Source organism: Vanessa cardui, chromosome Z (assembly GCF_905220365.1).
Source record: "Vanessa cardui chromosome Z, ilVanCard2.1, whole genome shotgun sequence".
In the NCBI taxonomy this organism is placed as follows: Eukaryota; Metazoa; Arthropoda; class Insecta; order Lepidoptera; family Nymphalidae; genus Vanessa; species Vanessa cardui.
In genome coordinates, this window is record NC_061154.1 from 12,494,691 (window position 1) to 12,521,579 (window position 26,889).

The 26,889-nt window shown below is 30.5% G+C and overlaps 3 protein-coding genes across 3 annotated transcripts; 1 reads left to right on the plus strand and 2 right to left on the minus strand.

Moving 5' to 3' along the window:
• Positions 1 to 236: 236 nt before the first annotated feature.
• Positions 237 to 5,638, minus strand: LOC124542944 (prostatic acid phosphatase-like). Its single transcript, XM_047120893.1, has 8 exons — positions 4,862 to 5,638; positions 4,689 to 4,782; positions 3,688 to 3,886; positions 2,749 to 2,904; positions 2,442 to 2,674; positions 2,074 to 2,246; positions 1,048 to 1,145; positions 237 to 875 (listed from the first exon to the last, which is right to left on the minus strand). The coding sequence occupies exons 1-8, from the start codon at positions 5,087 to 5,089 to the stop codon at positions 806 to 808; spliced, it is 1,251 nt and encodes a 416-aa protein (XP_046976849.1). The 5' UTR covers positions 5,090 to 5,638; the 3' UTR covers positions 237 to 805.
• Positions 5,639 to 9,665: 4,027 nt separating this feature from the next.
• Positions 9,666 to 18,507, plus strand: LOC124543335. Its single transcript, XM_047121535.1, has 6 exons — positions 9,666 to 9,859; positions 14,634 to 14,778; positions 16,298 to 16,478; positions 16,766 to 16,849; positions 17,064 to 17,159; positions 18,219 to 18,507. Exons 1-6 carry the CDS (start codon positions 9,843 to 9,845, stop codon positions 18,314 to 18,316), a joined length of 621 nt encoding a protein of 206 aa, XP_046977491.1. The 5' UTR covers positions 9,666 to 9,842; the 3' UTR covers positions 18,317 to 18,507.
• Positions 18,508 to 21,404: 2,897 nt separating this feature from the next.
• LOC124543245 (D-3-phosphoglycerate dehydrogenase) lies at positions 21,405 to 26,388 on the minus strand. Its single transcript, XM_047121387.1, has 8 exons — positions 26,224 to 26,388; positions 25,519 to 25,665; positions 25,108 to 25,259; positions 24,329 to 24,548; positions 23,985 to 24,117; positions 22,668 to 22,783; positions 21,954 to 22,056; positions 21,405 to 21,628 (listed from the first exon to the last, which is right to left on the minus strand). The coding sequence occupies exons 2-8, from the start codon at positions 25,651 to 25,653 to the stop codon at positions 21,504 to 21,506; spliced, it is 984 nt and encodes a 327-aa protein (XP_046977343.1). The 5' UTR covers positions 25,654 to 25,665; positions 26,224 to 26,388; the 3' UTR covers positions 21,405 to 21,503.
• Positions 26,389 to 26,889: the final 501 nt, after the last annotated feature.

A 26,889-nucleotide genomic window follows, 5' to 3' on the forward strand; every position in this document is an offset into this window, starting at 1 on the left:
TTTCTTCTAATCTTAAATAATTTGTATTATGTTAGATACAAATTAATTATTATTATTGTGGGATGGGATGTAATCGTCAATTTTTTTAAGGGAAAAATTGAATATAAAATTACATAATTTGATAAATTAAATATGTGGCAGACCTTATTGTATACCAAAATAGTAGGTTCTTTTAAATAGAAAAGAGTATGAATTAATTAAAAGAAAGAAAAAGAAGCGCGAAATAAAAGGCACAATTAGAATACGATTTTTTATTCCTGTGTATGTCCATTACAAACAAAGTCACTGCTTACTTTTCTCATGAGTACCTATAGTATATGACGTTATATTTTTTACGTACAATATTGATTTAGTTCATATTATAATAGTCAATATATATACTTCAATAGCTTCAGTACAGCAGAAATATTGAAACAATTTTATTTAAAAATAAAATGATAACTTTTAAATTACCAGTTACAATGCTGGATTTTACAATTTAGTCAGTCTTTTTTTCATGAGAAAAATTATATAGAAGCCTCATTTTACAAATTAAATTTATTTATTATAAATCTCTTAACAAACAAAATATATACTTATCTAAAGATTTACAAAATAATGACCAGAGTTTCCTCATTGAGTCCAATATTGATAATGGTGACCATTTTAGGCTATCAATATTTAAAATATGTCTTTATTAAAATTACAGCTTAGGTTTCATTTTAATAGTCTTCTATGAATGCTATTAATGTAAGTACAAAATTAACACAGAACGTACACTAGATACACATACAATAGTAAACTTCCAGTGGACTTATAGTAAGAGTTACATTTCATTATTTTTCTCGGGTACGGGTGCTGTAGGGTTGTATACACTTGTGTATGCAAATTGAACTCTAGAAGATACAAAAGAAAAAAATATATATTTTTAAAATTGACATTATGGTCTCATCTACATTTTAATAAGAAATATACATTTTAATAAATTTGGAAGTAATATTAGTAAATAGAGGAATAAAATAAAATATTAAAAAAATTGAATTTGAAAAGAAACATAAAAAAAATTACCTTCGTTTTGTAGTTATTGTAGAAAAATGTATTTTGTGAACTACATATATAAAAGCAAATAATCCCAAAAAAAAACACGCTCCTATCAAGGGTGATATCTGTGAAACACAATTAAAATTGTAAATTAATCATGCAAAATAACATAACAAAATATTGTTAAATTTAAATAATTATTTATACAAACAATATTTAACAAACTACAAACAAATGGTGAATTTGATTAATATGTTAAAAATGTATAATATTTACAGTAACTATATATGTACAATGTCTTTACTAAAACATAAATAAGAAAGTATAACTAACACATTTAGTCGTCAAAGTTTCTTGAAACTAAGACCTAATGAGTGTTTAATAATTTAGCATTAAATCTATATTAAACATATTATATCTCACTGCTGCACTTAGAAGGTTCATTAAATAAGGGCGACCACACAAATATTAATGAGTTGTTTTGTGAAAATCAATGCAGCATATTGTAAAAATGAAAAAGACCCATAGTTTTTATGTTGTACATAATATATGGTGAATAGGTAAATTCGGTTTTAGTTTTCTTATCTTTAATTATCATTACACAACACTTATGATTCTTTAATTAAATGTAAGAGGACTCTTACTACCAAACCAATTCTAAGGATTCGTTAAACATGTTCAAGTGCAGCAATAAGTGTCAACTTTATTTAAAATATGATGATATAAATTATAAAACTACAATTATAACTATGAAGTTTTAAAAATGATTGATGGCCATATATTATTATAGTATAGAACTTACTAATAGCAAATTCTTAATTTTCTTATGTTTAATAGACGATGGTTAATTTAAGTTTTTCGTTTATTACTCCTATTTAATCTGATTATGTTAAACGCTTTGTTTGCCATATGTTTAAGATTCTAATCAGACAAGTTAATTTTTTTTAATGATATAATTTATCTATTATAGACAATAATCTTAAAAAAACGAAAGTAAGATATTATGATGTTGATTATAAATAAAGCATTATATATAAAGGACTTCAAAGTTACCTGTTTTGTACATTCATAATTCCAATCAACACTTATTAAATTATCATACAACTTAAGAAATCTGTCAAATGAGCAAATTTCACCACAATGTGGTATGTTCAGGACATATGGTTCGACAATTTCAGTTGAATTCCTATACAACATTTGTATAAAATATTCCATCGTAGAGTTATCTGAAATAAAATAAATGAGATATATATTTATATGTTAGTTTGTGATTTTTTTTTAATATATTATTTATATGGCTTAAAGAATATATAGGTAGGGTTCCCTAGCTTTATAATGTTATAAAAGAGAAGAAGAAGAAAAGAGTATATATTTACAAAACAAATGTGAAATTTGGTAAGATCATAATTTATCCTTATTACCTTGCAAGAGCTCAAAAAATATAGTGGAAGTATAGACAGGGCAGTTGCCATCAAACACTCCCATAGCAGATAGTATATTTCCAATCTGAAAGTCATGTGCACTGTATATAGACAGCTTCAGTGGATCAGGTTTCTTTTTTAATACCACTGTATTTGCTTTTGTCATTATCTCCTTCAGCAACGGTCCAACCATTAAACGTGCCATCAGTGGAGTGGCTGTGGCTGTTGCAAAACTGGAATTAACATAATATATATTTAATATACTAAATATGACATTTACATATTCTTGCCAATGATTTTTATTTACCTGTAACATGCTGGTTCTCGTAATTTGTTTGGATACACAGATTGAGTCCAATTTGGAAGGGTAAAGTTATATAAACTTTCAATATATAGTACATTATAAACATCATTAATATCTAAGTAGTCCTTAATTTTCTTGCCAGTATAGGCTGTCAAATAACTGAAAAATAATATATTTAAAATATACGAACAAACTTCTTTTTCCTCCTAGTATTTCTTTCTGTTTTTAAATTATTTTATAATTCAATTATCAAAACAGAAGGAAATGGTGTTATTGTAATTAAAAAGTTACTAATGATGTGGTTTTTTAATTTAGAAAATAGTGTTGATCAATCATGCGTTTCAAAAATATTTTGAATGAAATCTATAGACTATACATTTTTTATTTATATCTATCTGCATCTTATTTCATCATCTCCTGTAGTCAATTCTTGTCATTTTAAGAAAACATGTTAAACAAAAATAAACAAAAAAAAGTTTCTTACCAAATTTTATTATAAAAAATGTATTTAACATAAAAGATTGATTGTTAAGTGCAGATGATGTTGATTTAAATGTTAGATATTTTATTAAATATGTATATCAACTTCTATTAGTAAAAAATAAGATTTTTACATACCTTATTATAAATGTAATAAAAAATGTGTTATCTATATACATATACAGAAAAATGATTAATTAATGGAAAAGGTTTTTGATATACCCACTTAATTGTAAGTCGCTATGCAAAGGCGCTGCAGCACATAAACTTCTTTACTATTAATTCCATCGCCATGACAATTAGTATGCAATTGCATTTTAAAAATATTGTAGTGCATGTGTATCAGATCAGTATACGAACATTTAAGGAGGCTTTTCCACACATTACTCTATTTTTTAAAAAGCAATTTCCAAGTCCTGACCTTATATTGTCAGTAAATATTAACAGGAATGCAATACTTACTCCATTAATCCTTGATATTTACTAAGTCTTTCTTTATAGGGTGTTGAATGAATATACTTTTCTTTCTCTTTTGTATAACGTATACATTTTTTTTTCATGGTCAACACTTCATCATCTTTTTCTGGCCTTGTGTGAACTGGTATAGGTTGCCACATTAAATCCTTATCCCATACAGAAGAACCTGTTGGAGGGTACATTCCTGAAAAAATATATGAATGTATTAAGAATAATAAAAAAAAAATAGATAAATAAAACTGCAGAAATGAAGTGAATTATTAAAATAAATTATGAATTTCCAATATCAGTGGTGCTGGTCCAGTTTTTAATGTGACATCAAATAATTATATCATCATAAATTTCACATGTATATTACTCACTGAGCCATTTCTCAACAATACTCTGGTATATTATAAAAAAAGCAAAGTGTGGTTTGCTTTACAGAACATGTGGATTAAACTCCGTCATATCAGGTTCAATTCAAGGATTACAGTGAAATTTTTGATACTTTATGTAAATAAATAGATTTTTGTTGTCTATATAGGACAAAACAATGATGGATACTGATCCATCATTCAATCAACCAATTTTGCACACTAGTGCAAAATTTGTTGTAATATTTCATCTTAGGCAAAGGCGTACTCGGGCTAAAGTATTTTGCAAGATCTATAAAATCTTTACACATAGTGATAAATGTATCCTCTCATTACTTCTGCAGCTGCAATATTGAATAACTTTCAGAACAAATTTCGAAGATAATTCATCCATTTTAAAAATTTGACCTTTACTTTTAAAGGAAAGTGAGCATTAGTATATTAAGAATTAATACAATACCTCATAATAAAAATTACAATACCTCAATTTTTTTTCTAACACACTTAAGTATCTATTGTATACTTTATTATTGGTAGTTAACAATTTCACAGCAAAAAATACACTGAAATATTTGTTGCAATCACTACTTTTGTTTAAAATATATCTATGGTTTAGTAATAGTATCTTACCTGCTAAATTGGCCTGAGCTGACATAAGTGTGCGATCAACATCTGTTGATTTAATATATATTTCGGAAGGATCAAATTTTTCAGAAATTAAGTGCTGAAAACAATAAACAAAACATTAGTTAAATATATTCTGACAATACTATATCTTTAAATTGTGACTTCAAAAGACATACCGAGTATCGTTTTCTTAGCCATTTTCCAAGAGCATAATGTTGTCTTTTGCCTGTATTCGTAAGTTGCCCAAATTTAACAGGCCAGAGGGATTCATTGCGCCAGGGGTCGGTTGGATAAAGATTAACAGGAGTTCTATCACCATGTCGATAAATAACAGCTGCATACTTCACCGTTTTTTCACCAAATGTTACAGTAAGAGAAAACATTAAAAACGCTAACACAAGCATTTTTAGTTTAAGATTGTCTTGTATATAGGTAAGGGCACAAATGAAATTCTTACATTAAAAATATTTACGAAATAAAATGTATTAATAGAAAAATAATGCAGTAAAGCAAAACAAAGTGTCTATGACCTACGTATTAAAATACAAAGCCACTGGCACAAAGAAAAAAAATAATGACTGATACTATCATGCTATGCTCACGCAGATAACTAATTGCTAAAATTAAGAATTATTGATATTTGCACTAGATAGGCGCAACTCCAACAAAAAAAAGGTAATATATGCATTATGAAATTTTTGTTTTCATGGCATTTTAATGTAGTCTTACTCGCTTCTTCCTTTCTCAATCCTCAGTCTTACTCTGTCTTTCATAATCGTTCATGACTTCACAATATCATGTTGTGTTTTTTTTACGTGTTTATATATTTTTTCATAATTTTTATTATTTGAAATTGCTGCGATTATTATTTTTTGTCTTGTTCAACTTATTTTAATTGCTGCATTTCGGAGTCAAATATCATGCTTAAATAAATTCAATGACGGGAAGACTACATTTTTGGCACAATAATGCCAAAACACTACACAAAAATAAACGAATGAAGACAATTATTAGCTAAATACATTTAAAGAATAGAGAGATCTTATATTCCTATCAAAAAGATGAGATAGCCAATGAAATCTATTAAATTATCAATCAATAATCATCTAAAAAGTTGTAGTATCTTGTTATTATAATTGTAGTGGTTATTCATCAGCAGTTGGCTCATCTCCCTTTCTTGCATCTTTGCAGGTAACCACCCAAGGGCCTTCCTCAAGAGAGGGCCCCCACAATACAGAGCACGTATTTCCGACGAGTGAACAATTTTAATATATGTTTTGATATTTACTGTTAAAAATACTAAATAGATTATCAAAAAACATGAAGGAACCAAAAATGATCCAATTAATTTATAACATGATAATTAGGGGCCTCCATTATTTTGTACCCAGGGTCTTTAGATCCGTTCCTATTTATTCTAGAGACGAAAGTAGTTACTATGTTAGTTGTTGAATATTTTTTATTTTGCTATTAAAAACAAAACAGTAATTTTGAAATATTTTTGCCAAAACCAATATCGATTAGGTATCAAATACCGATAGAAAATAGAAATATCTAAATTGCTACACATCACTTAGTTTAATTTGATTTCGCATGTTGGTTAAAGATACATTGATAGTTAGCTTTTTGCGATTGGCAATGAACTTACATCTGACGTTAATACCTAAGAAAGGTTATATCTAATTAATAGATGATCAATTGACTAGTTTTTAATAAAAATAATATGACTACTAGAAACCAAAGTTACGCAGAACGCAATATTTTTTTGCCGTGCATTCATGTATTCGTTTTGGTCATGAGGAGAGACCATTTAACAAACCAGAAGATATCGAATGACAGGGCAATGATAAATATAATATATTTAAATAAATTATTTAATCATCGAAATATAAAATTACGACCCGCCCCGGCTTTGCACGTCTGAAATTGTTAGAGTTTCTCTACTATGTTGTGCATATATTATACATATAAACTTCCCCTTGAATCAATCTTTTTATTAATAAAACCGCATCAAAATCCGTTGTGTAATATTAAAGATCTAAGCATACATAGAGACAGAGCGGTGATCGACTTTGTTTTGTAGTATGTGCAAAGAATGGAGATAAGAATATAATATATTTGTAGTGATAGTAAAATACACCTAAAAGAAAAGCAAAATAAAAGTTTGATATTATTGTTAATCGTGTGTATAAGCTGGATTACTGTGTGAAGCTGGAAAAGTTAGCTAAAAATATTTATTATTATATTTTTTATTAAAATTGGTAATTACTTGACTAAAGGTACCATATTTATTTATTCTTGGAAATGGCCCCTTTAGTTTTTTTTAAACCTAGTTATGTTATGATTCTAGAGATAAACTGTTTTATGTATATTTACGTAAAAGAATGTTTTTAGTTAAATCGCATCTACTTAAGTTAAGCACAAAGTAAACGTTTCAGATGTTGCGAGAGATTTCTAGCTTCTTCAATAATGCTGTACTCGTCCGTGACGCGCCACGCGGAAAGCGAAAGTAATTTGAACATATATCTGGCATTTACAGAATATACGGCACGCAAGTCTTTGTTGGGTTCCTTTTGTTAAATAAAAACATTATTTAACGAATATTGTTACTGAAATAAAAATAAGAAGTATCGGATATTAGTCTGGTTTTGATGATATTTAATACCCTGAGTCTTAATCGTCTCGTTTAAAATACATAATATGATGTACAATATTATTGGAGGTTAACTTTATTTTCATTGGAGCTTCTCTGTCGATTGATGAGCGTTTGAAGACGTGAAGTTTTAAAAAAAATTGTAAGTTGTCTGGAGATTCTAGATCTAGTTTGTCAGTTTTAGTAGGTGGTAGTCGATAGTATGCGCAATTGACCCCGTGATGTACCCCGAAAGGACAGAGGGTACCCTGGTTTTTAGTGGGTATTCCAGCGCCTTCAGCGCCATTAAACCCCACGTACCCCACATTCCATCAACATAATGTGGGGGAAACGCGAAATGAGCTTTTAAAAAAAAGAGTGCCTACTTGGATTTGTGTTGTAAATAAATATTTAAAAAATGTCGTTATGGTGACATATATTTGTTTTCAACTTTTGGATTAAATATTCGTCTATACTTGCTATTGTCTTTCTGTTTCTGTTTTCTGAAATATTGGCAAATAAGGCTGGCAGTTTGAAGGAAATGTTTCCGAATGAAAACGTCTATTTTTGTAGTAGACAGCTAGGTACGTAATCCTTTTGTTAGTAAGCATGTTATCGAGTAGTAAAATCGTAAAGTTTCTTCCTTTTTATTTCTATCACACCTTATTTTTTTAGAACTGGGCTTGTAAGTATTCGTCAAAATTGCAAGGCTAAGCTCAATTTCCATCATAAATTATTCAAACTTTATGAATTTAGCAATACTGATATGAATGCGGAAGTAACTCCGTTCTTTCATGGCCAAACGATTGAAACGAAATTGATGAAATTTTGTCTTAAGTCACCTTGAACCAGAAGCAAGGACATAAGCTACATTTTATGTCTAACATCTGAAGAGTAACTGCAAAAACGTAAACGAAGCCGTGGGACAGAACTAGTGTATAGTATACAAAATTATCGGTAGAATCGTAACGTATAATTCTGCTATGTTAGTAGTATTTTCCAGCTTGTATTTAAAAACAACGGTATACTTAGTAGTAAGTTGTCTTCATTATGTGCAGTCGTAGGTACTTATATCAGTCACACATTAAAACCTCCGAACACCCGTTACAACTTTGACTGCGTAGTTTTCTTAGACGATATCGATGTCGCAGTTCATTGTTTTCCATTTCAAAAGTTAAAAATCCAAATTAATATACCTTTACCGACAAATCCTCCAGACTTACATAAAGCATTAAAACTCTAAATTGCCATGATAAAATGTACTAATTTATCTTCTATGGGTATATAAAAATGGGTACAAATTGAGTAGAGGTTTTGATAGGAAATACCAGTGGCGGTAAAAAGCGCAATTACTGTACCTACCTACAGAGGGGGACGATTTATCTACTCACTGAATAGACTATTACCGACTATTGGAACACATAAGACGTTTTAATTATGACTTATACCATGCCAAATTAAAATAAATGATTATTAAAGCAAAGTTTGTAATAGAACTTCGCTTAAAATTACTTAGATATCAATTGTTGTCCGTCTGTTTACCTGACGTATCGTCATAACTTCTGAAGTTTACAATAAGCAGTTCCAATAAGCAGGTTTAAATTTTCCTTGGGATCGTGACTAAAATTTGGTTTTTTTTTGCGGGAGTGTTTAAATGCACGATTGTTAGTAAGGTATTCATGGGCCTCGCCTGAAAATAAAGGCTTAATAAAAATCGAATTCTTTAAATTATCCATAGTGTAATTTTCCAAAGAAACCACATAACTGTGCTTTTATTTATTTTTTAAATTTAGGTAAGTCAAAACCTATTTTTAATGTAAGGCGAACTTGTGAACTTATTGAAAGTTGTCAGCTAGAGTGGGCACGTCCTACTTCCTCATAGCCAATCTATGATTCGTTTATTGCCTAAATTTTCAAGTTTATCAGAGGTTAAAATTGCTTAAATTTATTTTAAGACATTATATTATGAGAATATTACATAATAAGGAGTGAGGGAGAAGAAAATGACTTTTATTTAATTACATGTCGAAAAAAAATAACTTTGTTTGATTATATTTATTTCCATTGTCATTTTAAAAAAGAAAAAAAAATCACCTATTATTAAAAACTACAAGTAAAAACTTAGTTAAATTGAAATATATGTAAAACAAGTATTATACTATTAGTACCTAGACATTATTTTCCAAATTTCTGTGTAAGTGTTTTTCAAAGTGATGATCGTAACTATTTGACCTGAAACGGTAACAACAGGATTTGCTTCGTACGAAACAAGTAGTAGTTACTTTGCTAGTGGTATGTGGGCAATGCTCGGCATGCGTCACAGCACGTGTGCTACTCCGAATATAAATTAGGCTAGTGGTGTTGGGGCGGCGGGCGGCTGCACCAACTCCAAACGCCGGAGGTGTCGGTGTTGGAACGGCAGATCAAGCGTGGCCTCCGATCGTTGTGGACCTGCTCACAATCGCTCTACAGAGAAAGGATCGACTCGAGTGCTTCTTGCGACATCCGTGCCCGACAAAATAAACATGAGGATACTACCCCTGTGAGTACATTTACAACGTATTTATTTTTTTATAAAATCCTATTATTATTGATATTATTTTCATATACAGTATATCTGTATTGCCCGCTTTGCGATTGCACTTGCGATGTCAAATTGTTGTAATTAATTGTTTTTAACGAATTGGAGAGTAAAATTCTTGATAAAAAATTACACTATATGTACATTAAAAATACTAAACTATATATATAATGATCAGGTAGGTTTTGAAAGTCAAACGGTCCCTACAGCTTAGCGATAAAATGTACAATATAACTTTTAATCATTAAAACTAGTGAGAGGTATGCAAACGAAGGTCTGCTTATTATAGGCAACAAAATAACGTGTTAAACGAGTAGGTATTGTTAAGAATCGAATACAATTGACATGTAAATAAATATTTGTATATATGTAAGTATCGAGCCTTTCTAATGACGAATGAAGTCGTCTCAGGGGTTTTGTCTACGAGAGTAATTCATCGTCAATCTAGAAACATTTGTTTTTATTCACATTGTGATAAAAACAAGGTTTTATTTTTTATTTTAATATATTGATATTTTTAAGGCCTATTTTGTACTAGATCGCTATCACATCCGTATTTTTATACAGATGAATATTCTAGGTCGAATGAGCTTATCAGATATGTTTTCAGTAAGCATTCTCTTCTGTTCGGCGTAAGATCAAGTTAGTTGAATAATACAGTCACGACCGTAATGCTAATGCAATAGTAGAAAAATGTTTCTGATTCCTCGTTTCATAATGCGTGACTTATAAACCTCATTATATGCTATGGGTCGACCTAGTGTACCGAACAAATTACATTTTTTTAATTTGATGAGGCAAATCTACGAACCGGTTGCCGAATGAGTGGGTCTTACATTAAAAGTAGCGGTCGGGATGAATAATTAGATTTGATAATAAATTATATAAAGTAAATGGATATGTTATAAGGGAATTTTGATATCTTATCGTGTCTTTTTATACTTGTCGCAATCATCCATCACATCTGTATAATTTGGTAACATTATGCAGATGATTGGATGGATGACGAGACAGTCCGCATTTTTCATGTAGCATGAACTGGCTTTTAACCTTTCAACTAGTGTCCTCATTTTAATAAAATCACCGCATACGTAGCTTTATAGATTCGCGGTTGCTAATTTGATTATATAATTCTTATTCTTCACTGAATATTAAATTAGGAAATGATGGTTGTAAATTTTAGAATCATTTCTCGTCGGCACGTAAGCAATTTTAGATGAGCATTTGTTTTATGTGTTACTTGTAACAAACGATAAGACTTTCATTTCGGATAAAGAGTAGATAAACATTTGTAACATGCAGAGAGTATCCGTATCCGAGTTCACGAGATCGCTTATGTAAACGCGCTTGATTTGTTCGAAAGTACACCTTTAAAATTGTTTAGATCTAACGCAATAGATATTATCTTCGAGTGTTGAGAAATATAAGAAAACTCTTAAAATAATAACTTGAATTTAAAATTTACTTTTTTTCTGTAGCATAATAACATTCATACTAAATTCCTGAAGATTCATTGAAAACAAAATTTTTTTTTGAAGGAGTTATAAATTTAAGTAATTAATTTTATTTATATAAATATTGTATTAAAAAAAATTAAAGTGAATAAATATAATATGTATATTGAAAGTTTACTTATGAAATAAATAAATAAACACCAACAATCCTATGTAACAAACTACCAGCCATGAATGTGGTTACTCCCAGTTGTTGGCCTCAATTAATAAAGATTATGTATTAAAATAAACACAATTCACTTTATCTGAGTTTTAAATGATTTGTAAAAAATTATCTTTTTTTTACAATTTTTTATACAATTTCATGTGAAAACTGTTGTAAAAGCAAAGATAAGTGTTAATTAAAACTACACAAATATACACCCTTAGATAAATAGACTTTCTTAAATTATTGAATTTTACGGCTTAAATTGTTAAATAAAAAATGTCTTTAAAATTGAAGACGACCTTCGTTTTCTACTGTAAAATCGAAAATTGTGACATTCAGATTTTAAAGGGGCGCCGCATCCTCTCAATCGTCAACGTCATCCAATCTACCCGATCGAAATTTAGTTTTGGGAAAGTTTTTTTTTCGTAACCTATACCTTGACATTCTATGAAATTTTTTTTTAATATTATTTATTAATTTTCTTAATATACCTAAACGCCGTGGAAGATAACGTTGGGTAGCAACGGTACAATAGAATCATTATTTGGTAGTCCTGACATTCAAAAGTATCCTTAAATATTTCGTGTGCTGTTTCGTATATTGACCAAGTACATAATTTCGATTTATGGAAATTACAAAAACAAAACTGTAATTTCTTTGTGGACATAATTGGCGAGCTTGAAATCCACAAATCGCGCAAGCGCAACACTGTGGGAAGGTTCACGTACATGGTACTTCACACGAATGTCTCAATTTATTCGATAACATCATATTGCAGTGGATTTCATAGAATACAATAAGCTTGAGAAATTTAACAAATCTTTTGAAATCCTTTACGACGATTATGTAGAGTTTCGTAAAAAATATTTTAGAAATTGAGAAAACCCTACTTGTAACCAAATGTGCGTTACGCAGCTGATACGTTATGCTTAGGCAGTGGACAGTGCAGCGAGTCGGCTACCGCATTGCACCGCGATCGCGAGGTCACTCCAATGCTTACCATTTCTGGTTTTGCGAATGACCTTGACTTGAATTTTGGGTTGGTGTTACACATTAGTATCACTAGAGCACATACTACGATATATGGGTGTATAGACATCGCACGTGTAGAAAGTTTAACTTTTTACTATGTGACTTGAATCTTTAACAAAGCGATTTCCAAATTTACAATGCATATGTCATGAAAGAAGTTCAGTACATTGTCTATAATAAGTAGGTACAACTTCGGCTTCGATGAATAAAACATATTTTAATATATTCACGTAGATATTTTAGGATGTCTTATGTGTTCAATTTAGAATACGAATCGAATGATTTCCCTTGTTTGACCGTTGACTCGTCTTTTATATAAAAAGGAGAAAGTTAAGGGAGATCGCGATAACACAATCGGAAGCGGATGCGGAAATAGCTTAACTCAGTCAGATGCGACCCTGTGAGGAGACCTGTTACTCAACTATCATAAAACAACAAGCTGACCTTTAGTTGTCACCGGCTGGAGGCTTTTACGCACTCTTGTCCCATGCGCGGGTTCGAAGCGCCGACATACCAACCCACCTCCATGCGACATTCACCGAACCTCTCATTACAAACTCGTAGTTCGATTTGACATTTAAAACCATTTCGATATTTAGCACACATCTCAACAGAATCAACTCAAAGAATGTATCACTAGGAAGAATAAATTTGATTTATTAAAAAAAATGTCGAAATCCTTGACCTTATACAGTAATAAAAAAGAATCTGGTTTGTCATTTACTTGGATAAATTAAAGAAATCGTTTGCTAAATTCAGAAATTAACAATCTTATCTATATGCATCTATGTATGACGTATCAACATTTTACATTGCACTGTGTATCCTTTATACCTACTTAATGTTTAGCGACTACATTAAAAGGTTGAATATACAAGGACAAAATTGCAAAACTCGGATCAAGTTTTATCTTATAGTCAATTAATATACCTAAAGTCTTATTGGTGAGGTAAATTGCTAAATTAAATATTCAGCCTACGTAGCCGATTCAATAGATGTACATGTATAAAAATGTTACAATACAAGTATTGAATAATAGAATTACGAGTATGAAGATGACATTTCGATCTCGACGTCTTTCAGCTAGCTAAGTGCAATACTCACTTTTACTTTCTGTGTAATATCGTCATTTCGCAATCACCAGGTTAACAGTTCGTATGTGAATGAATAGAATTAAAAAAATAAATTCCTTTTCTCCTTTTGAAGAGAATGTTTAGAGCTTAAGTGCCATTAAACTGTTTCGATGTGGTTTTGTCGATTGACCGACTAGAGCGAAAAGATTTAAAATAGGTGCCAATTAAGACCATAAAAATCCATTTCCCTAATATTGAACCCGTAATCATCGTTTACGTTTCGTGTGTTTTAACCGATGGATCATCTATAGTTTCGTAAATAAACAAATAGGTCTTCAATATATATATTCCGTTACCTATAAAATCTTCCTATTTATTTTTCTCAGTACATTCTATAAGTTAATATACGTTTCCAATGACCTAAGAGCTGTCGCATGTCTATGCTGATTGATTGAATCTTCGTAACTCAAAGAAGCACTAAAGACTTTATTTTCAATGATATAAGGACGTCTATTGAACAGCGTTTCCTTTTTATAAACTTTTGATCAAAAGTTATAATTGAATGTAACACTTTCTATTGATTACATGATTTCACATCTGAACAGGTTGATACATCAGCTTGTCTGTTAAATAACGCGTTGCCATTTAAGGATGGCTTAAACAATTTATTACATTCTTACATAGGGTCACGAGCAAAAAGTTAAATTTTATTTTCGATATCATTAAAACTAATTTACGATAAGACACATTTCTAAATAATATGATTAAATTAGATAATAATCGCTACATTTTTTTTTATATATTTGACCGTCAAAATAGTATGTTTAATAATATTAAGGCAAATAATTATATGCAATAAAGAAATTAAGGTATTTATTTAACGAACGTTCTCTTTACCAGGTCATTGTCATCATCTTTATAAATTGTGAAAAACATGTTAAGTATTAATAAAAATCTTTAATTTGCAGGATTGTGTTCATAGCCTGCTTGCTGTATCAGACGGCGGCGCGACCACAGGATGATTCTGAGCCTCGATCCGCGTCTAACCGTGGTTTACTGAAGAGGGGTCTGGTTAGCAAGGCCAAAACCACTACCACTACGCCAGCACCACAGGTTAAAAACTTTGCCCATATTAAAATTTTGAAAAGAGAACAGTTTTTTTACGTAAACGTGATTTTTTAAATTTGTTTGTTCAAATGTTCTGAGAATATAAAGTTTTTAATGTTTTTAAAACATTGTAAATTTAGTACAAGTTATCTAAAATTAAAACATTCAAAAATATTTTCTTCGTCTAAAGTAACGGTTTCCTAGATAGAACATAATTTGTATGACAAAATTGACTTTTGTATGACAAAAGTTCTATTATTTCGTAAAATAAATAAAGTTTGAACATTATTTTTCGATTACTGTTTTGGAGCTATTTTTGAAACTTGTTCACTAATTATTATTTTGACGAGACTTAAGCTTTATAAAATAAAACACGTACTTGCAAGAGTAGGTACATACGCCATATCAATGCAATAACTTGACATTGGTGTAGTAAAAGGAGTGGAGATAGGCCATACTCAAGGACTAGGTAAATTACCATTACTTTTATAGAAATACTGAGAAGTAACGTAATCATTTCCTGTTCACTGTAAGATACATTAAGTGTATATAAATAGGCTTTATTAATATATTAATAGGACATTGTTTTTAATCTGTTGCAACCTATAATTAAGTTTTATACGTCATGTTCACAATAAATAAGTAGCAACAGCACGAACCTCACCACATTGACTTATTTTGGACGAGCACTGCAACCGAAGCGTAATTATTAAGGGCATTGGCTATCCACAAAATATTTTTGCAAGATGTCATTCAATAATCATTTAGTTCAAGGCGAGTTTGACTGGTGTTCGATGGACGGGTCGCCTTCGCAGCGACCTCAACATGGGTTCCTTTTCCTCGGTGGCATTTCTACATGCGCCTTAATAACGCACTTGTATTGATTGAACTGGTTCTCGATGGAAATATTGCGACCGCTATTGGAATGTATGCAACCTCTTTGTGGGCTGTGACGTATTCAACGCGAAATGAAGGCATGCGCCGAACAATGATAACTTTTAACATTCGAAGGTCTTCTAGGAACGTATTCATGTTATTTTTAATATTGTTTTTGTAGGTATATCAAGTATTTAACGATTTCTAGAATAGGCTCTACGTCAGATTGGTAAATGTTAAATAAAATAAACATCTTTAGGTATTATAATTTCATAAATAAATTTACTAATGTTTTTCATCAACTTAATATTTAGGGCAAAACGACGTAGCCGTATTGAATTTATTGTAACTTTACACAGCTTATGAAACTTTCCGGGTTACCGCAAACAAGCAATCCTCATTTTATAGCTCCACTAGCGGTTCCACGTAGCGTTGCCGTCGTCTTGTATTAATGTTTTATACAATGTTATATATTCAAATAAAACTTATGTCTATAGACTTAACAACTTTAATTTGGTAGGAATCCACCAAGATGGTTATGGAGAAACGAGTAAGAATCCGTTGTTGATATTCTAGTTAGAATTAATATTTAATGAAAAAAGAATCATAAAACGACACATACTAAATTAAAATTATATATTTTTTTCAGGAAGAAGAAGAATATGAAGATGAAGCCGAATACCCGGAAGCTGAAGCTCAGGAACCCTCGACGGAGACACCTCCTTCCTCCACAGAAGGCAAAAAGTTAGTCGGAAACGGCATACGTCCTTTCCGAAGTAACACCGACTTGTTAGAAGCCTTGAAGAGACGACGTGCCCAAGTTGCGGAAGGTACAGTTACACGCGAACGCATTTGCATAATTATCTGGTAACATAAAATTATGTAATATAAGAGTAGAGTAATATATCAATAACAACTCGGTGTTTTTCATATAATCACAAAATGATTAATTGCAAGTCGTTCAAATTCTCTCTAATGTATATATTTTTTTATTTAACATAATCCTGTATTAAAATCAACTTGACTGCCTTGCAATGTACCTTGAGACATACGCTCTAAATTATAACGAAGCGGAATTCTCGTATGACATCAATCATTTATCTATTTCTCATTTCAGCTAAAAATCAAGGTAACTCCGCTCCTTCCGCCGCGCAGCCACTATCCGACGGTCAAACGGAAGCCCCTATCAAAGCTAACTTCAGTAAGACTACAAATATGATTATTGTTCATTGATTGTCAGTTATTTAGTACTGAAACATTTTACGAAACATTAATTATTATTTTACTTACGATGACTTAAAATCAATTACTTCATTAAATCTCAATTAATTTAATGATAAAATAAAACAAAATAAAAATCGTAGTACACAATTAAGTTTCATTTTCGTTTACTGTGTAACTTATTGATTAATCAGGCAAAAAGCGCTTCAACACAGCGACAAGAGAGACAAAGAACGATGAAGCTCCCGCACCAGCTCCCTCCAAGCCCAGCAGAGGTCGTTTTGGAAGGCGTACGTATCATAGAGCCTATTAGCCATATTTCAACCAATCGTGTTTTAATTTACTCCATGAATTAAATTGAAAATGTACTTTGTCTATCTGTATGTCCGGGGTAATATTCAAGACAAATAAATTTCCTCAAAGAACTACAAGGTACATTCTAAAGTACCGCTACATCAAAATCTATTCAACTGTTTTAAGTATGCTACTTTATGCTTATCTATATAAATTAAAGTTTGTCTACCTGTGATTTCAAAATTACTTTTAAGGTAATATTTACAAGAACCAACCAACCATTTCATTCACTATTGAAACTCTAAAAATATATATTATAGTATTTTCGTAACAACTTGAATTGCCAGTAATAAAATAAAAGCTATTACGTTTACATATCTAACACAAAATACGGAAGATAATCGTTTATACAATAATTAATTTATTTTGTATGAATTTATAAGTAATTAATGTATAAAATAATTAACCTGATATTTTTCTTGCGCAGTTGAAATTAAAAAAAAGTTTTCGAATACTTCGTCGAAACTGATTTTATATTTTAAAAAGTTGCTTAACCTTAATTCTGGTTATTATTATGTAAATATTTCCTTCATGGTCCCCTGCGCCTAACACGTGTTTAATAAAATCACTGTTCGAAATAATATTGCATTATTTAGGTTAAAAACCGTTCTAGAAGAAAATAAATTGGCATATTGACCGTGGCGAGTGTTGAAAATAAAACTATTAAGCAATTATAAATTGCGATATAAATAACCATAACCGAATAGTTTGTCCACATTATTGAAAAAAAACTATTTCTTTATCTGACAATAAGTACATTCAGACCTACAAGTTCCTAAAATATGTACCTACTTTATTTAAAAAAAGTTAACAATATATACCACTAGAACAGCCAGTCGTAATTGGTTAAAAATAAATGTGTTTGGTGTAATTAGTAACACGCATTGTTACTGTCGGAGTTAATTTAAACGATTATCAGATAAGTTTTTATCGCAATCGTAATCTTGAAATAAGAACGAAAAAAAATTTAAAGTTTTTTTTTATGTAACTTGCAGCATCATCAAAGTCTATCCAGGAAGTTGAGCCTGAAGAACAGAATGACACCACCCCCCCAGCAAGGACTGGCAGGACATTCAGAAGGGGAGGCAATTAGATCTTCCATTTATCCCCTCTATCCCCCCCATATTCCATCCTAATCCGCCCAAACCTCCTCAAAATTAGTGATATCACTGCCATCAGATATTCTGGTCTGAACTCATCAGCTCCGATGGATGAAGAAATGATTTATATCAATTATTTGTAAATTATGTATAAGTAATTATAATAAATAATTTTAATTTTTTATCATTTTTTTTAATTAACCTGTGCCTATCGATATTTGGACATATTAAAGAAAACCAGTTGTTGATTTTAAACGTGATTTCGTGCAATCATTTACAAGTTATTAAGTAATTTAATGTTTTTGCCCCACACAATTACGTTCTATTATTTATTACTAACTTTGGTTGGATGGTAGGTTTTCTTAAGCGCAACGGGTTTCTTAAGTCTTGTAATATAAATAGACGTTAGTATTACTTGAACAGCTTAAGACTTACACTTATATGTACCTAATACCTACGTATAGTTTTTTATTCACCCTTCTCAGATTTGGGCATGAAGAATTGTATTAGAGTTTGTATTGCACGTACTTCAAGTTTGAAGTTAATATCCAAATGGTTGTTTGGCTATTGCATAAAGTTGCAGAATACTAATAAGAGGAAGTAGCCGAAAGCGATGAAATACAGTGGGCCTCGGTATTCGGTGTTGTCATACTTAGTCAAGACAGAAATATAAAAACTATTATAAAAATATAATAGATATTTACGCTTTTTGGTGCATGTTTCTTTTTTGTGTGTTTGTGTAGGTAAAAATAGGTATGAGATAAAATTCAATAAATTATATTAATTTGAACATTTGTATTTTATTTCTATGTTTTAATAAATAAGTTAAAATAAAGAATTCAAATAGTTCAGTAGTGAAATCTAGATACCACTGTCCGGATGCAGGTTGACGAAGGAACAACACTTTGGAAAGTCGGGTACATCCTATGGGATTACAAAATATACACCAAAACAAAAAAAAACATCAAATTTGCAGCGGATTACCATTAAAATATTAATAATAAGTATAAATAAATTTGTGTAGGTAACCTAAGATAGAATAGACATAGACATAGATGCTACATCGAACTTGAATATAATGAATATATAATTTCAAATATCTTACAAAATATAATTATTTATGAGATTAAGCAACAAAATGTCTACTTAGCCCTACCCATTTATTACACCTTAATTTCTTAACGTTCTCTTTGACTTCCCTAACGTCTAATACTTATCTAATTTATCGGCTAATACACGCTAAAAATTTGTATTTACGGGAGAAAACGAAAGATTATGAAAAAAATATGTGATTACAAAAATATACAATTTTATTTTAATAATTTGGATTCGTTCTCCAGATTTTTTTTTAAGTGATATATTTTTACTTTCCGTTTTCAAAAAAGGAATCATAGGCCTGAATTATATTTATCATAATCATTGTTGATACTCTTTTATAAAGTTTTAACTATAATATGGTTTTGCATACAAACCTCTCGTTACGTATCGTGAGTGAAAAGCTGCCATAGGTGACTTTCACATTCTTTCAGCTACAAAAGGATGCTATCAATTTATATGGCTTATCTAATTACAGTCACAGATGATCTCTTGCAGATGAGTATCCGTCCTCATGCATTCCTATTAAGCATCCATACCATATATATTCATATCCGTTAATGGTCGTAAGCATCTTTTTGCAGTTATATTATCTGTACACATTTGAGAGTGTTACATGATGCCTCTAAACTATTATTATGCAAAATGTACATACAAATTTCTAAATAATTATATTTTTAAGATTAGAAAGCTTAGTAATCCTGAGCTCTAGGGTATTTTCTTTATTAATAAACTGCACCCGAGGAAAGCCGAAGCGGGTTGCTAGTTTATGTATTAATAGTATACAGGAATACATACTAGGTATCTATTTACCGTTTAAAAACATTAAATTTAGGATAAAATATGTATTTTTCATGTTTAAAGGTAAAGATTGTATTTTAGGAATTTTATTGTTTAAATGTACAAAGACACAAAATATTTATGTATTTAAGTACATACAAATTCGTCGATATTATACATTTACGGCATGTCATGTTGCCGTAAAAATATAATAAAGACGTAAACTTTATATTGTTGTATTTTAGTATTGTGTTTTAATATTTTTTAAGTAAGTAGTGTTCGGCCATTGGTCGACATTTAAGCATAATTCCAGGGATTATTTTTCTATTCTTATTTTCCAAATTTTTATTATTTTAAAGCTCTATGTATTATATAAGGCTATAATGGTTATTGGTAATTCGACGTATTCCTATTATGAGGTGATAGGGTTTTTTTTAGTTAATTTTGTGGGAATTTTAAAGAGCGACCTTTAATATGAATTCGGTCATGTTCGAATAGAAATTTCCACCAGCGTCCTTTTTGATAATTTTATTTCGGGTACTTTGAAATAAATTTCTAATTTTTACACATTTTTGGAAAGCTAAGGACACGGTTATATTTTTAAAATAATCTGCAGAACAAGTTTCATAATAATTATTTTTGTTTCATTTTTGAAGAAAAAAATCATAATAATAATGAAATAATTTCGTTTTCCGTCTCACATTTTTAAGTTTGAACCGAAAACTATTTTTTAAATATTGACAAGTGTTTAATCGTCTTTTAATAAAACAGAAGAAAAAAGCAGATTTTAATTGATACCTTTTTCTAAATAAATGTGAAGTTGCATATGTGGCGTATTTTGAAAATATCTAAAGAACCCGATAACTCAAAAATGGTTCACTTTTGCATGGTACATACAAGATTTAAAATTATCGCGTAAGAGTTAGAATACGTCGAATTACCAAAACCCCTGTAGGTATATATGGTGTATATATGTACAGATGTTGTTGAACAAAAAAGTAGAAAAAAGTATTGCTCTTTTTTCGTATATACAAATTTGTATATAAAAATACCGTAAAAAGGTAAAATGTATCATGCATATTCTATTAAAATTATATCCTAAATATTCGTTGCTGGTGTAGGTTATTATTGTACAAACATTGCAACTGTTATTTTCCTTAATTTACTAGCTGACGTAATTACAATAACAGATAAGTTATTAAAATAACAAACTGTGATGTATTTTTCACTTATTTTATTGTACAAGTAGAGAGAATTACAATAGGTTTTTATAAATATGTCATGTAAAGGATTACATGATTTAGTTTATTTTGGAAGTACTCGTGTAACTTCAGCAAGAGGTGTCGTGTAAGTTCCGGGCTTCACCAAGTTCACTAGTTGCTCGGCGATCTCAAGCCCTACGCGAATCTGGGCCTCTTTTGTAGACGCTCCTGTAATAATTTATTGATACATTTAAAATAAATCATAAAAAAAGTAAAGTAAAGTAACAGCCTGTAAATTTCCCACTGCTGAGATAAGGCCTTCTCTTCCATTAAGGAGAGAGATTGGAACATATTCCAATCTCTCTCCTTAATGGCCCAGTGGTTAGAACGCGTGCATCTTAACCGATGATTGCGGGTTCAAACCCAGGCAAGCACCACTATATAAATCATATCTACTATCAAATACTCAGAATTTCTCTTTTTTCAAATTTTGAAATTCGTAATTTAAGTTCTTGGAATTAAAATGAATTCGTTCTAATAAATAAGAATTTACCAAGATGCGGAGTAGCAATAACAGCTGGATGTTGAATTATTTCTAAAGTCAAAGGATCAGTGGGTGGTTCCTGTTCGAATACATCGAGGGCGGCACCGCTAACCTGTCAAAACATGCAAATTTCATTTGCATCCATAAAAACGATTAATGACGGATAACAAATGATTTCGTCCATCATGAAAATATTTTTTAAATGTCACGGTATTGACCTTAATTTAATTTTTATTTCTATACCAACTCCTTTTTAAAAGGAGTTGGGTAGGTTGACTGGAAAAAGGTTGATGGTAAGTGATATTATTTTTTAGTACAATAGCGACCAAACGAATTAAGACCCTGGAGCCTGTAATTATCATGGCTCACTCCCCATAAAAGTGGGATACAACAATATGCTGTTTGGCTATACAATATGCGAGGAGTGGTACCTACGATTACGGGCTAGGCTAGTCCTACCAAAAAGTTTATATATAATATTCAAGTCTATTGTGAATCAACATTAGACAGATTCAATAACAGTTCACAGTAATAAAGTTTTTAGCTGCTGTATCCATAAAGAAAAATAAATAACAGCTTTTATATATATCAATGGTTTTACAATTATTTTAAAAGGGTACAATCATGTCTCTTAAATATTGTTTGCGGTTATGAATAATATTGCAGTGAAATAATAAATTTGATTGGAATTAGAATAAATGTTTAAATATGAGATATTATTACCTGACCAGATTTAAGTGCTTCGTAGAAATCACGCTCATTGATCAGACCACCTCGACCTACATTAATAATTTTAACGCCTTTCTTGCATCGACTCAAGACACTGGCGTTGATAAAGTCTGTAAAATAATAGACACATATTTCATATATTTATGTCCAAATAAAACATGTTATTTGCAGTTTCGTCCGCATGCATTTTTTCTACGTATTAAAAACATTCAATCCGCAAACTACAACATTTCAATAAGAAAATGTTTTTTAAAATAATTTTAAACCCTAAATTATTTATTATATTTAAAATATTGGACTGATTTGATTGTGAGTGGTTATCACCACATTTAACCATTGGCATCGTGAGATCTAATTACCATTTCTTGCTTCATCATTGTGCTACACACTTGAGAATTAAGGTTTTATATCCCTTGTCAGTTACCAGAGTAACGATATCAGAACATACTCATTGTCAAGCCGGAACACAACATTATTGAGTGAGAGTGAATATTGGTATTCCATTTGCGGATAGAATATGACAATGAGGTTGTTACCTGTATAGATAGGTTTAGAGCTTACACAAATTCCTACAACCGATTATAAGGCACAGCTAGCAAGTAGTCTTCAGCACGGGTAATATTTTAGCGAAAATCGTATCGTATCGTAAAGAAGAAAAATCGCAAATTTGCAACTCAAACTAGACATTTTATATAATACAAATTATTTCTGCTTCGTTTTCTCAGTATTTAAATATACAAAATATAATTTCTTCTACTAATATGTTCTATCTCTTATTTATTTAGTATAAATCTATTATTATATGTATCGTATAATTTATATCAATTATTCTAGGAAAATTTATTGAGTTATAAGTATTTATTTCAGATAATTTTGACTTAACAACAAGGAATTTTTTAGATAATTGATAAGAAAAAAAAATAAAGTACCTATCTTAATATCAACGATATCTTTTTAATCATTGATAAGCATGAACAAACATTTATAACTGAATAGAGACTCGTTTCCTTATTATCATCGTTACCTACATTAGTACCTAAAAATAAATTTTCAATAATAATAATAAGATAATTTGTAAGCTAATATAAATATATTAAACGTAATTTTATTTAATTATAAACTAGCTTCTTAAATTTTTTATTACTACCTACTACTACCACTACTATTTGAGAACATATTGCTTGATTTCTTACGGAGGACGCAAATACAGGAGCACCTTCCTACCTAGCTACTTTTGAAAACATAGGTTTGATAGTTAATTTAAAAATTGTATTTAATAAATTAGTCTCAATTTTAAGGAATTTGACTTACTTCTCGTGGAGTCAATTAGTGGAGTGTGTAGTGTGATGTAATCAGCGAGGGGCCAAATTTCGTCAAGCTCCATCTTTGTGGTGTTGAACTGTGCGCATTGCTCTGCTGTCACGAATGGGTCGAATCCGATGGTCTAGAGAAATAAATAATTCGTGTTCGTGAGCTCATAAAATAAACTACGATATATATTCCATTTTTAAATATTCACTTATTCAAGTATTCAGTAAAAATTTACATACATTTGAATGAAAAATTGAAACTTTGTGCCTCAGTTAATATTTGATTATTGCCTTATCGCCCTGATTTATGGCGAGCTTATATTGATATTATAAAGATCAATGTACCTTCATTCCGAAGGCATTCATTCGGACTGCTACTTCCCGTCCGACCCTGCCAAGTCCTAAAATGGCCAATGTTTTGCCATTTAACTCTGTGCCAGTGTGCTGTGTACGCTCCCAACGACCAGCTCTGAGTGCTGAAGCCGCAGGAACTACGTGTCTCGCCAAAGCCAGTGTTAAGCCGCAAGTCAACTCGCATGCACTCATGGCATTCGCACCCGGAGCACTAAAACGTTTAATGTTCATAAATAGATAACGCCAGAGTAATTTTATTTTTGGGTGACATTCATCAGTATAATTACACCATTTATTGTATAAATAATTTCAAACAGTTGCATTGTTAACATATAATATACAAGGTAAATGTTACAAGGAAAATATATTAGTAATGTCAAAAGTGGATAGTATATAATATATTCAGAAAAATCATGTCTTATAGCAATATTATTTTATGGTCACACTAATGTTATTCTAAACAATTTAAGCGGCCACATGTTCGTTTGATAAGAGTGCAATGACTGCAACATGTGAAGGTTATCTTTCAATGTAAATATGTACTATTGATCAAAAAAATAAGTATGCACAATCAAGATATTGAAAAAAAAATCGCTTTGCGTGTTTTTATTTAAGCTAAGCGGAAAGATTTAGTGTAATAAAATCAACGCAATGCTTAAGTAACAATTCTTATAAAAATAGCACAGAAATAATCACAGGAGCAAAAATACCATAAAATAATAATTTGTTTCATGTAATTTATTTTTCATAATATTATGTAAAAGTCTTACTTTATAACACCAATTCCTTTTTGGCCTGCAGCTGCAACGTCAATATTATCAACCCCGGCGCCCGCTCGGCCCACGACCTTCAGCTTAGATCCCGCATCTAACACTTCCTTCGTCACTTGTGTTGCTGAACGTACAACCAGGGCTTCATGGTTCTAAAGAAAATATTGGTAATAGAAATATCGTGTGCTGCTGTATTCTTCAGTCAGATTTCAGTCAGTTTATATGAATGGGAGCTAGTATCAGAAATGTGACTGTTTTCATTTTTTTTGCCAAAATAAAATTATTTACGAATTTCTTCATGATAATCCCATCTGGGAAGGAATCGTAACGTTACATACGTTACGATTCCTTCCCAGGTGGTCTATTTTGTAGTTTATTTTAGGTAAACTGTACTCGAATAAAAATACTCACGGGTATTTCCTTTAATAGTTCCTCTTTTGTTATTTTCGCTTTTGTCGTTACTTTGATGTTGTGCGAATTGAGAATTTCGGCGCAATTTGCACCGACTCCATCAACGATCAAAACTGACTTGATATCGAGACCCATAATTGCTTCAAACTGTAAATTTAAAAATGATCTAATAAATAACAGCTAGAAGTAACATTAAAAAATAAAAGTATTTGCAACGTGTAGTTGTAGTTTGTTATCAAATTTTATTTCTTACATCAGAGGTTATAAAACTTCCGATAAGCGTATCTGAGCAAGAGGATCTTGAGAATCGTTAACCAGTTATTCGTGTTTCTTGTAGAAAGTAAAAGCAATTTCCCTTTGCTCTTGCACTGTTGCAAATTGTATGTACGTCTCATATAAAACTCATTTTAAAGTTTGACTTCATACAATGAACTATGATTATCTATGTTAAATATGCCGGTAAACTCGAAAAAAAAAACACAAGACCGACATTCAATAAAAGTCCAATAAAGAAGGAAAACGTGTATTTGGTATTAAATTAAACAGTAGGTACTTGCTCAGAGAATTATTCATGAATGTAAATCCAACACACCCTCAGACACAAATGCCTTGTGATAATATTACTAAACATTATCCACAAGAAGTAATTGAAACTGTTAATAAGTCTGAATTAATTAAGCGGTCTAAATAAATATATGTACTTACTATATTGAGATAATACGTAAACTGTGTTCACCGTAGCGTGGTGCGTTGACGACTGACTACTGACGATATAATGGGTCAATTTGGATGTTCGAAGTCGTCAGGCAACTCAAATTATCTCAAGCAGACAACAACAGAGCACGTTTGTGTATTGGAGGACTGGACTAAACGCTTCATAAATGATTGGAATTCATCATATCACCTAATGTATGATATATGTTATATTGCATCATATAAATTGATCTATTATTTATTACAATACTTTAGACGTACTTACAGAGTTTTGTCCAACACTTAATCCGATGTCTTGTTAATATAAGACATCGGATTTAGTGTTTTGTGGTCGCTGTATTATCTAAACAATTTCTGATTATAAATTGATTGTAGGTCGCGGCTAAATAAAATTTTAACTGTTTCTATTGTATTCAGATTTATTTAAACTCTGTATAACAAGTTGTAAAATATTTAATTTAAAAATGTTGATATCATGTCACACTGTACTGTACACATACAAGGTACCTACTTATTTATGATCACGTTTTCGATTCATATTTTAATTTGCTTCAAAATTAATAATAAATAATTCAATGAAATACGAAATAACAATTGTTGAAAACTAAATTGAATTTAATAAAATTTAAATAGAATGCCAAGGAATTGTACAAATAA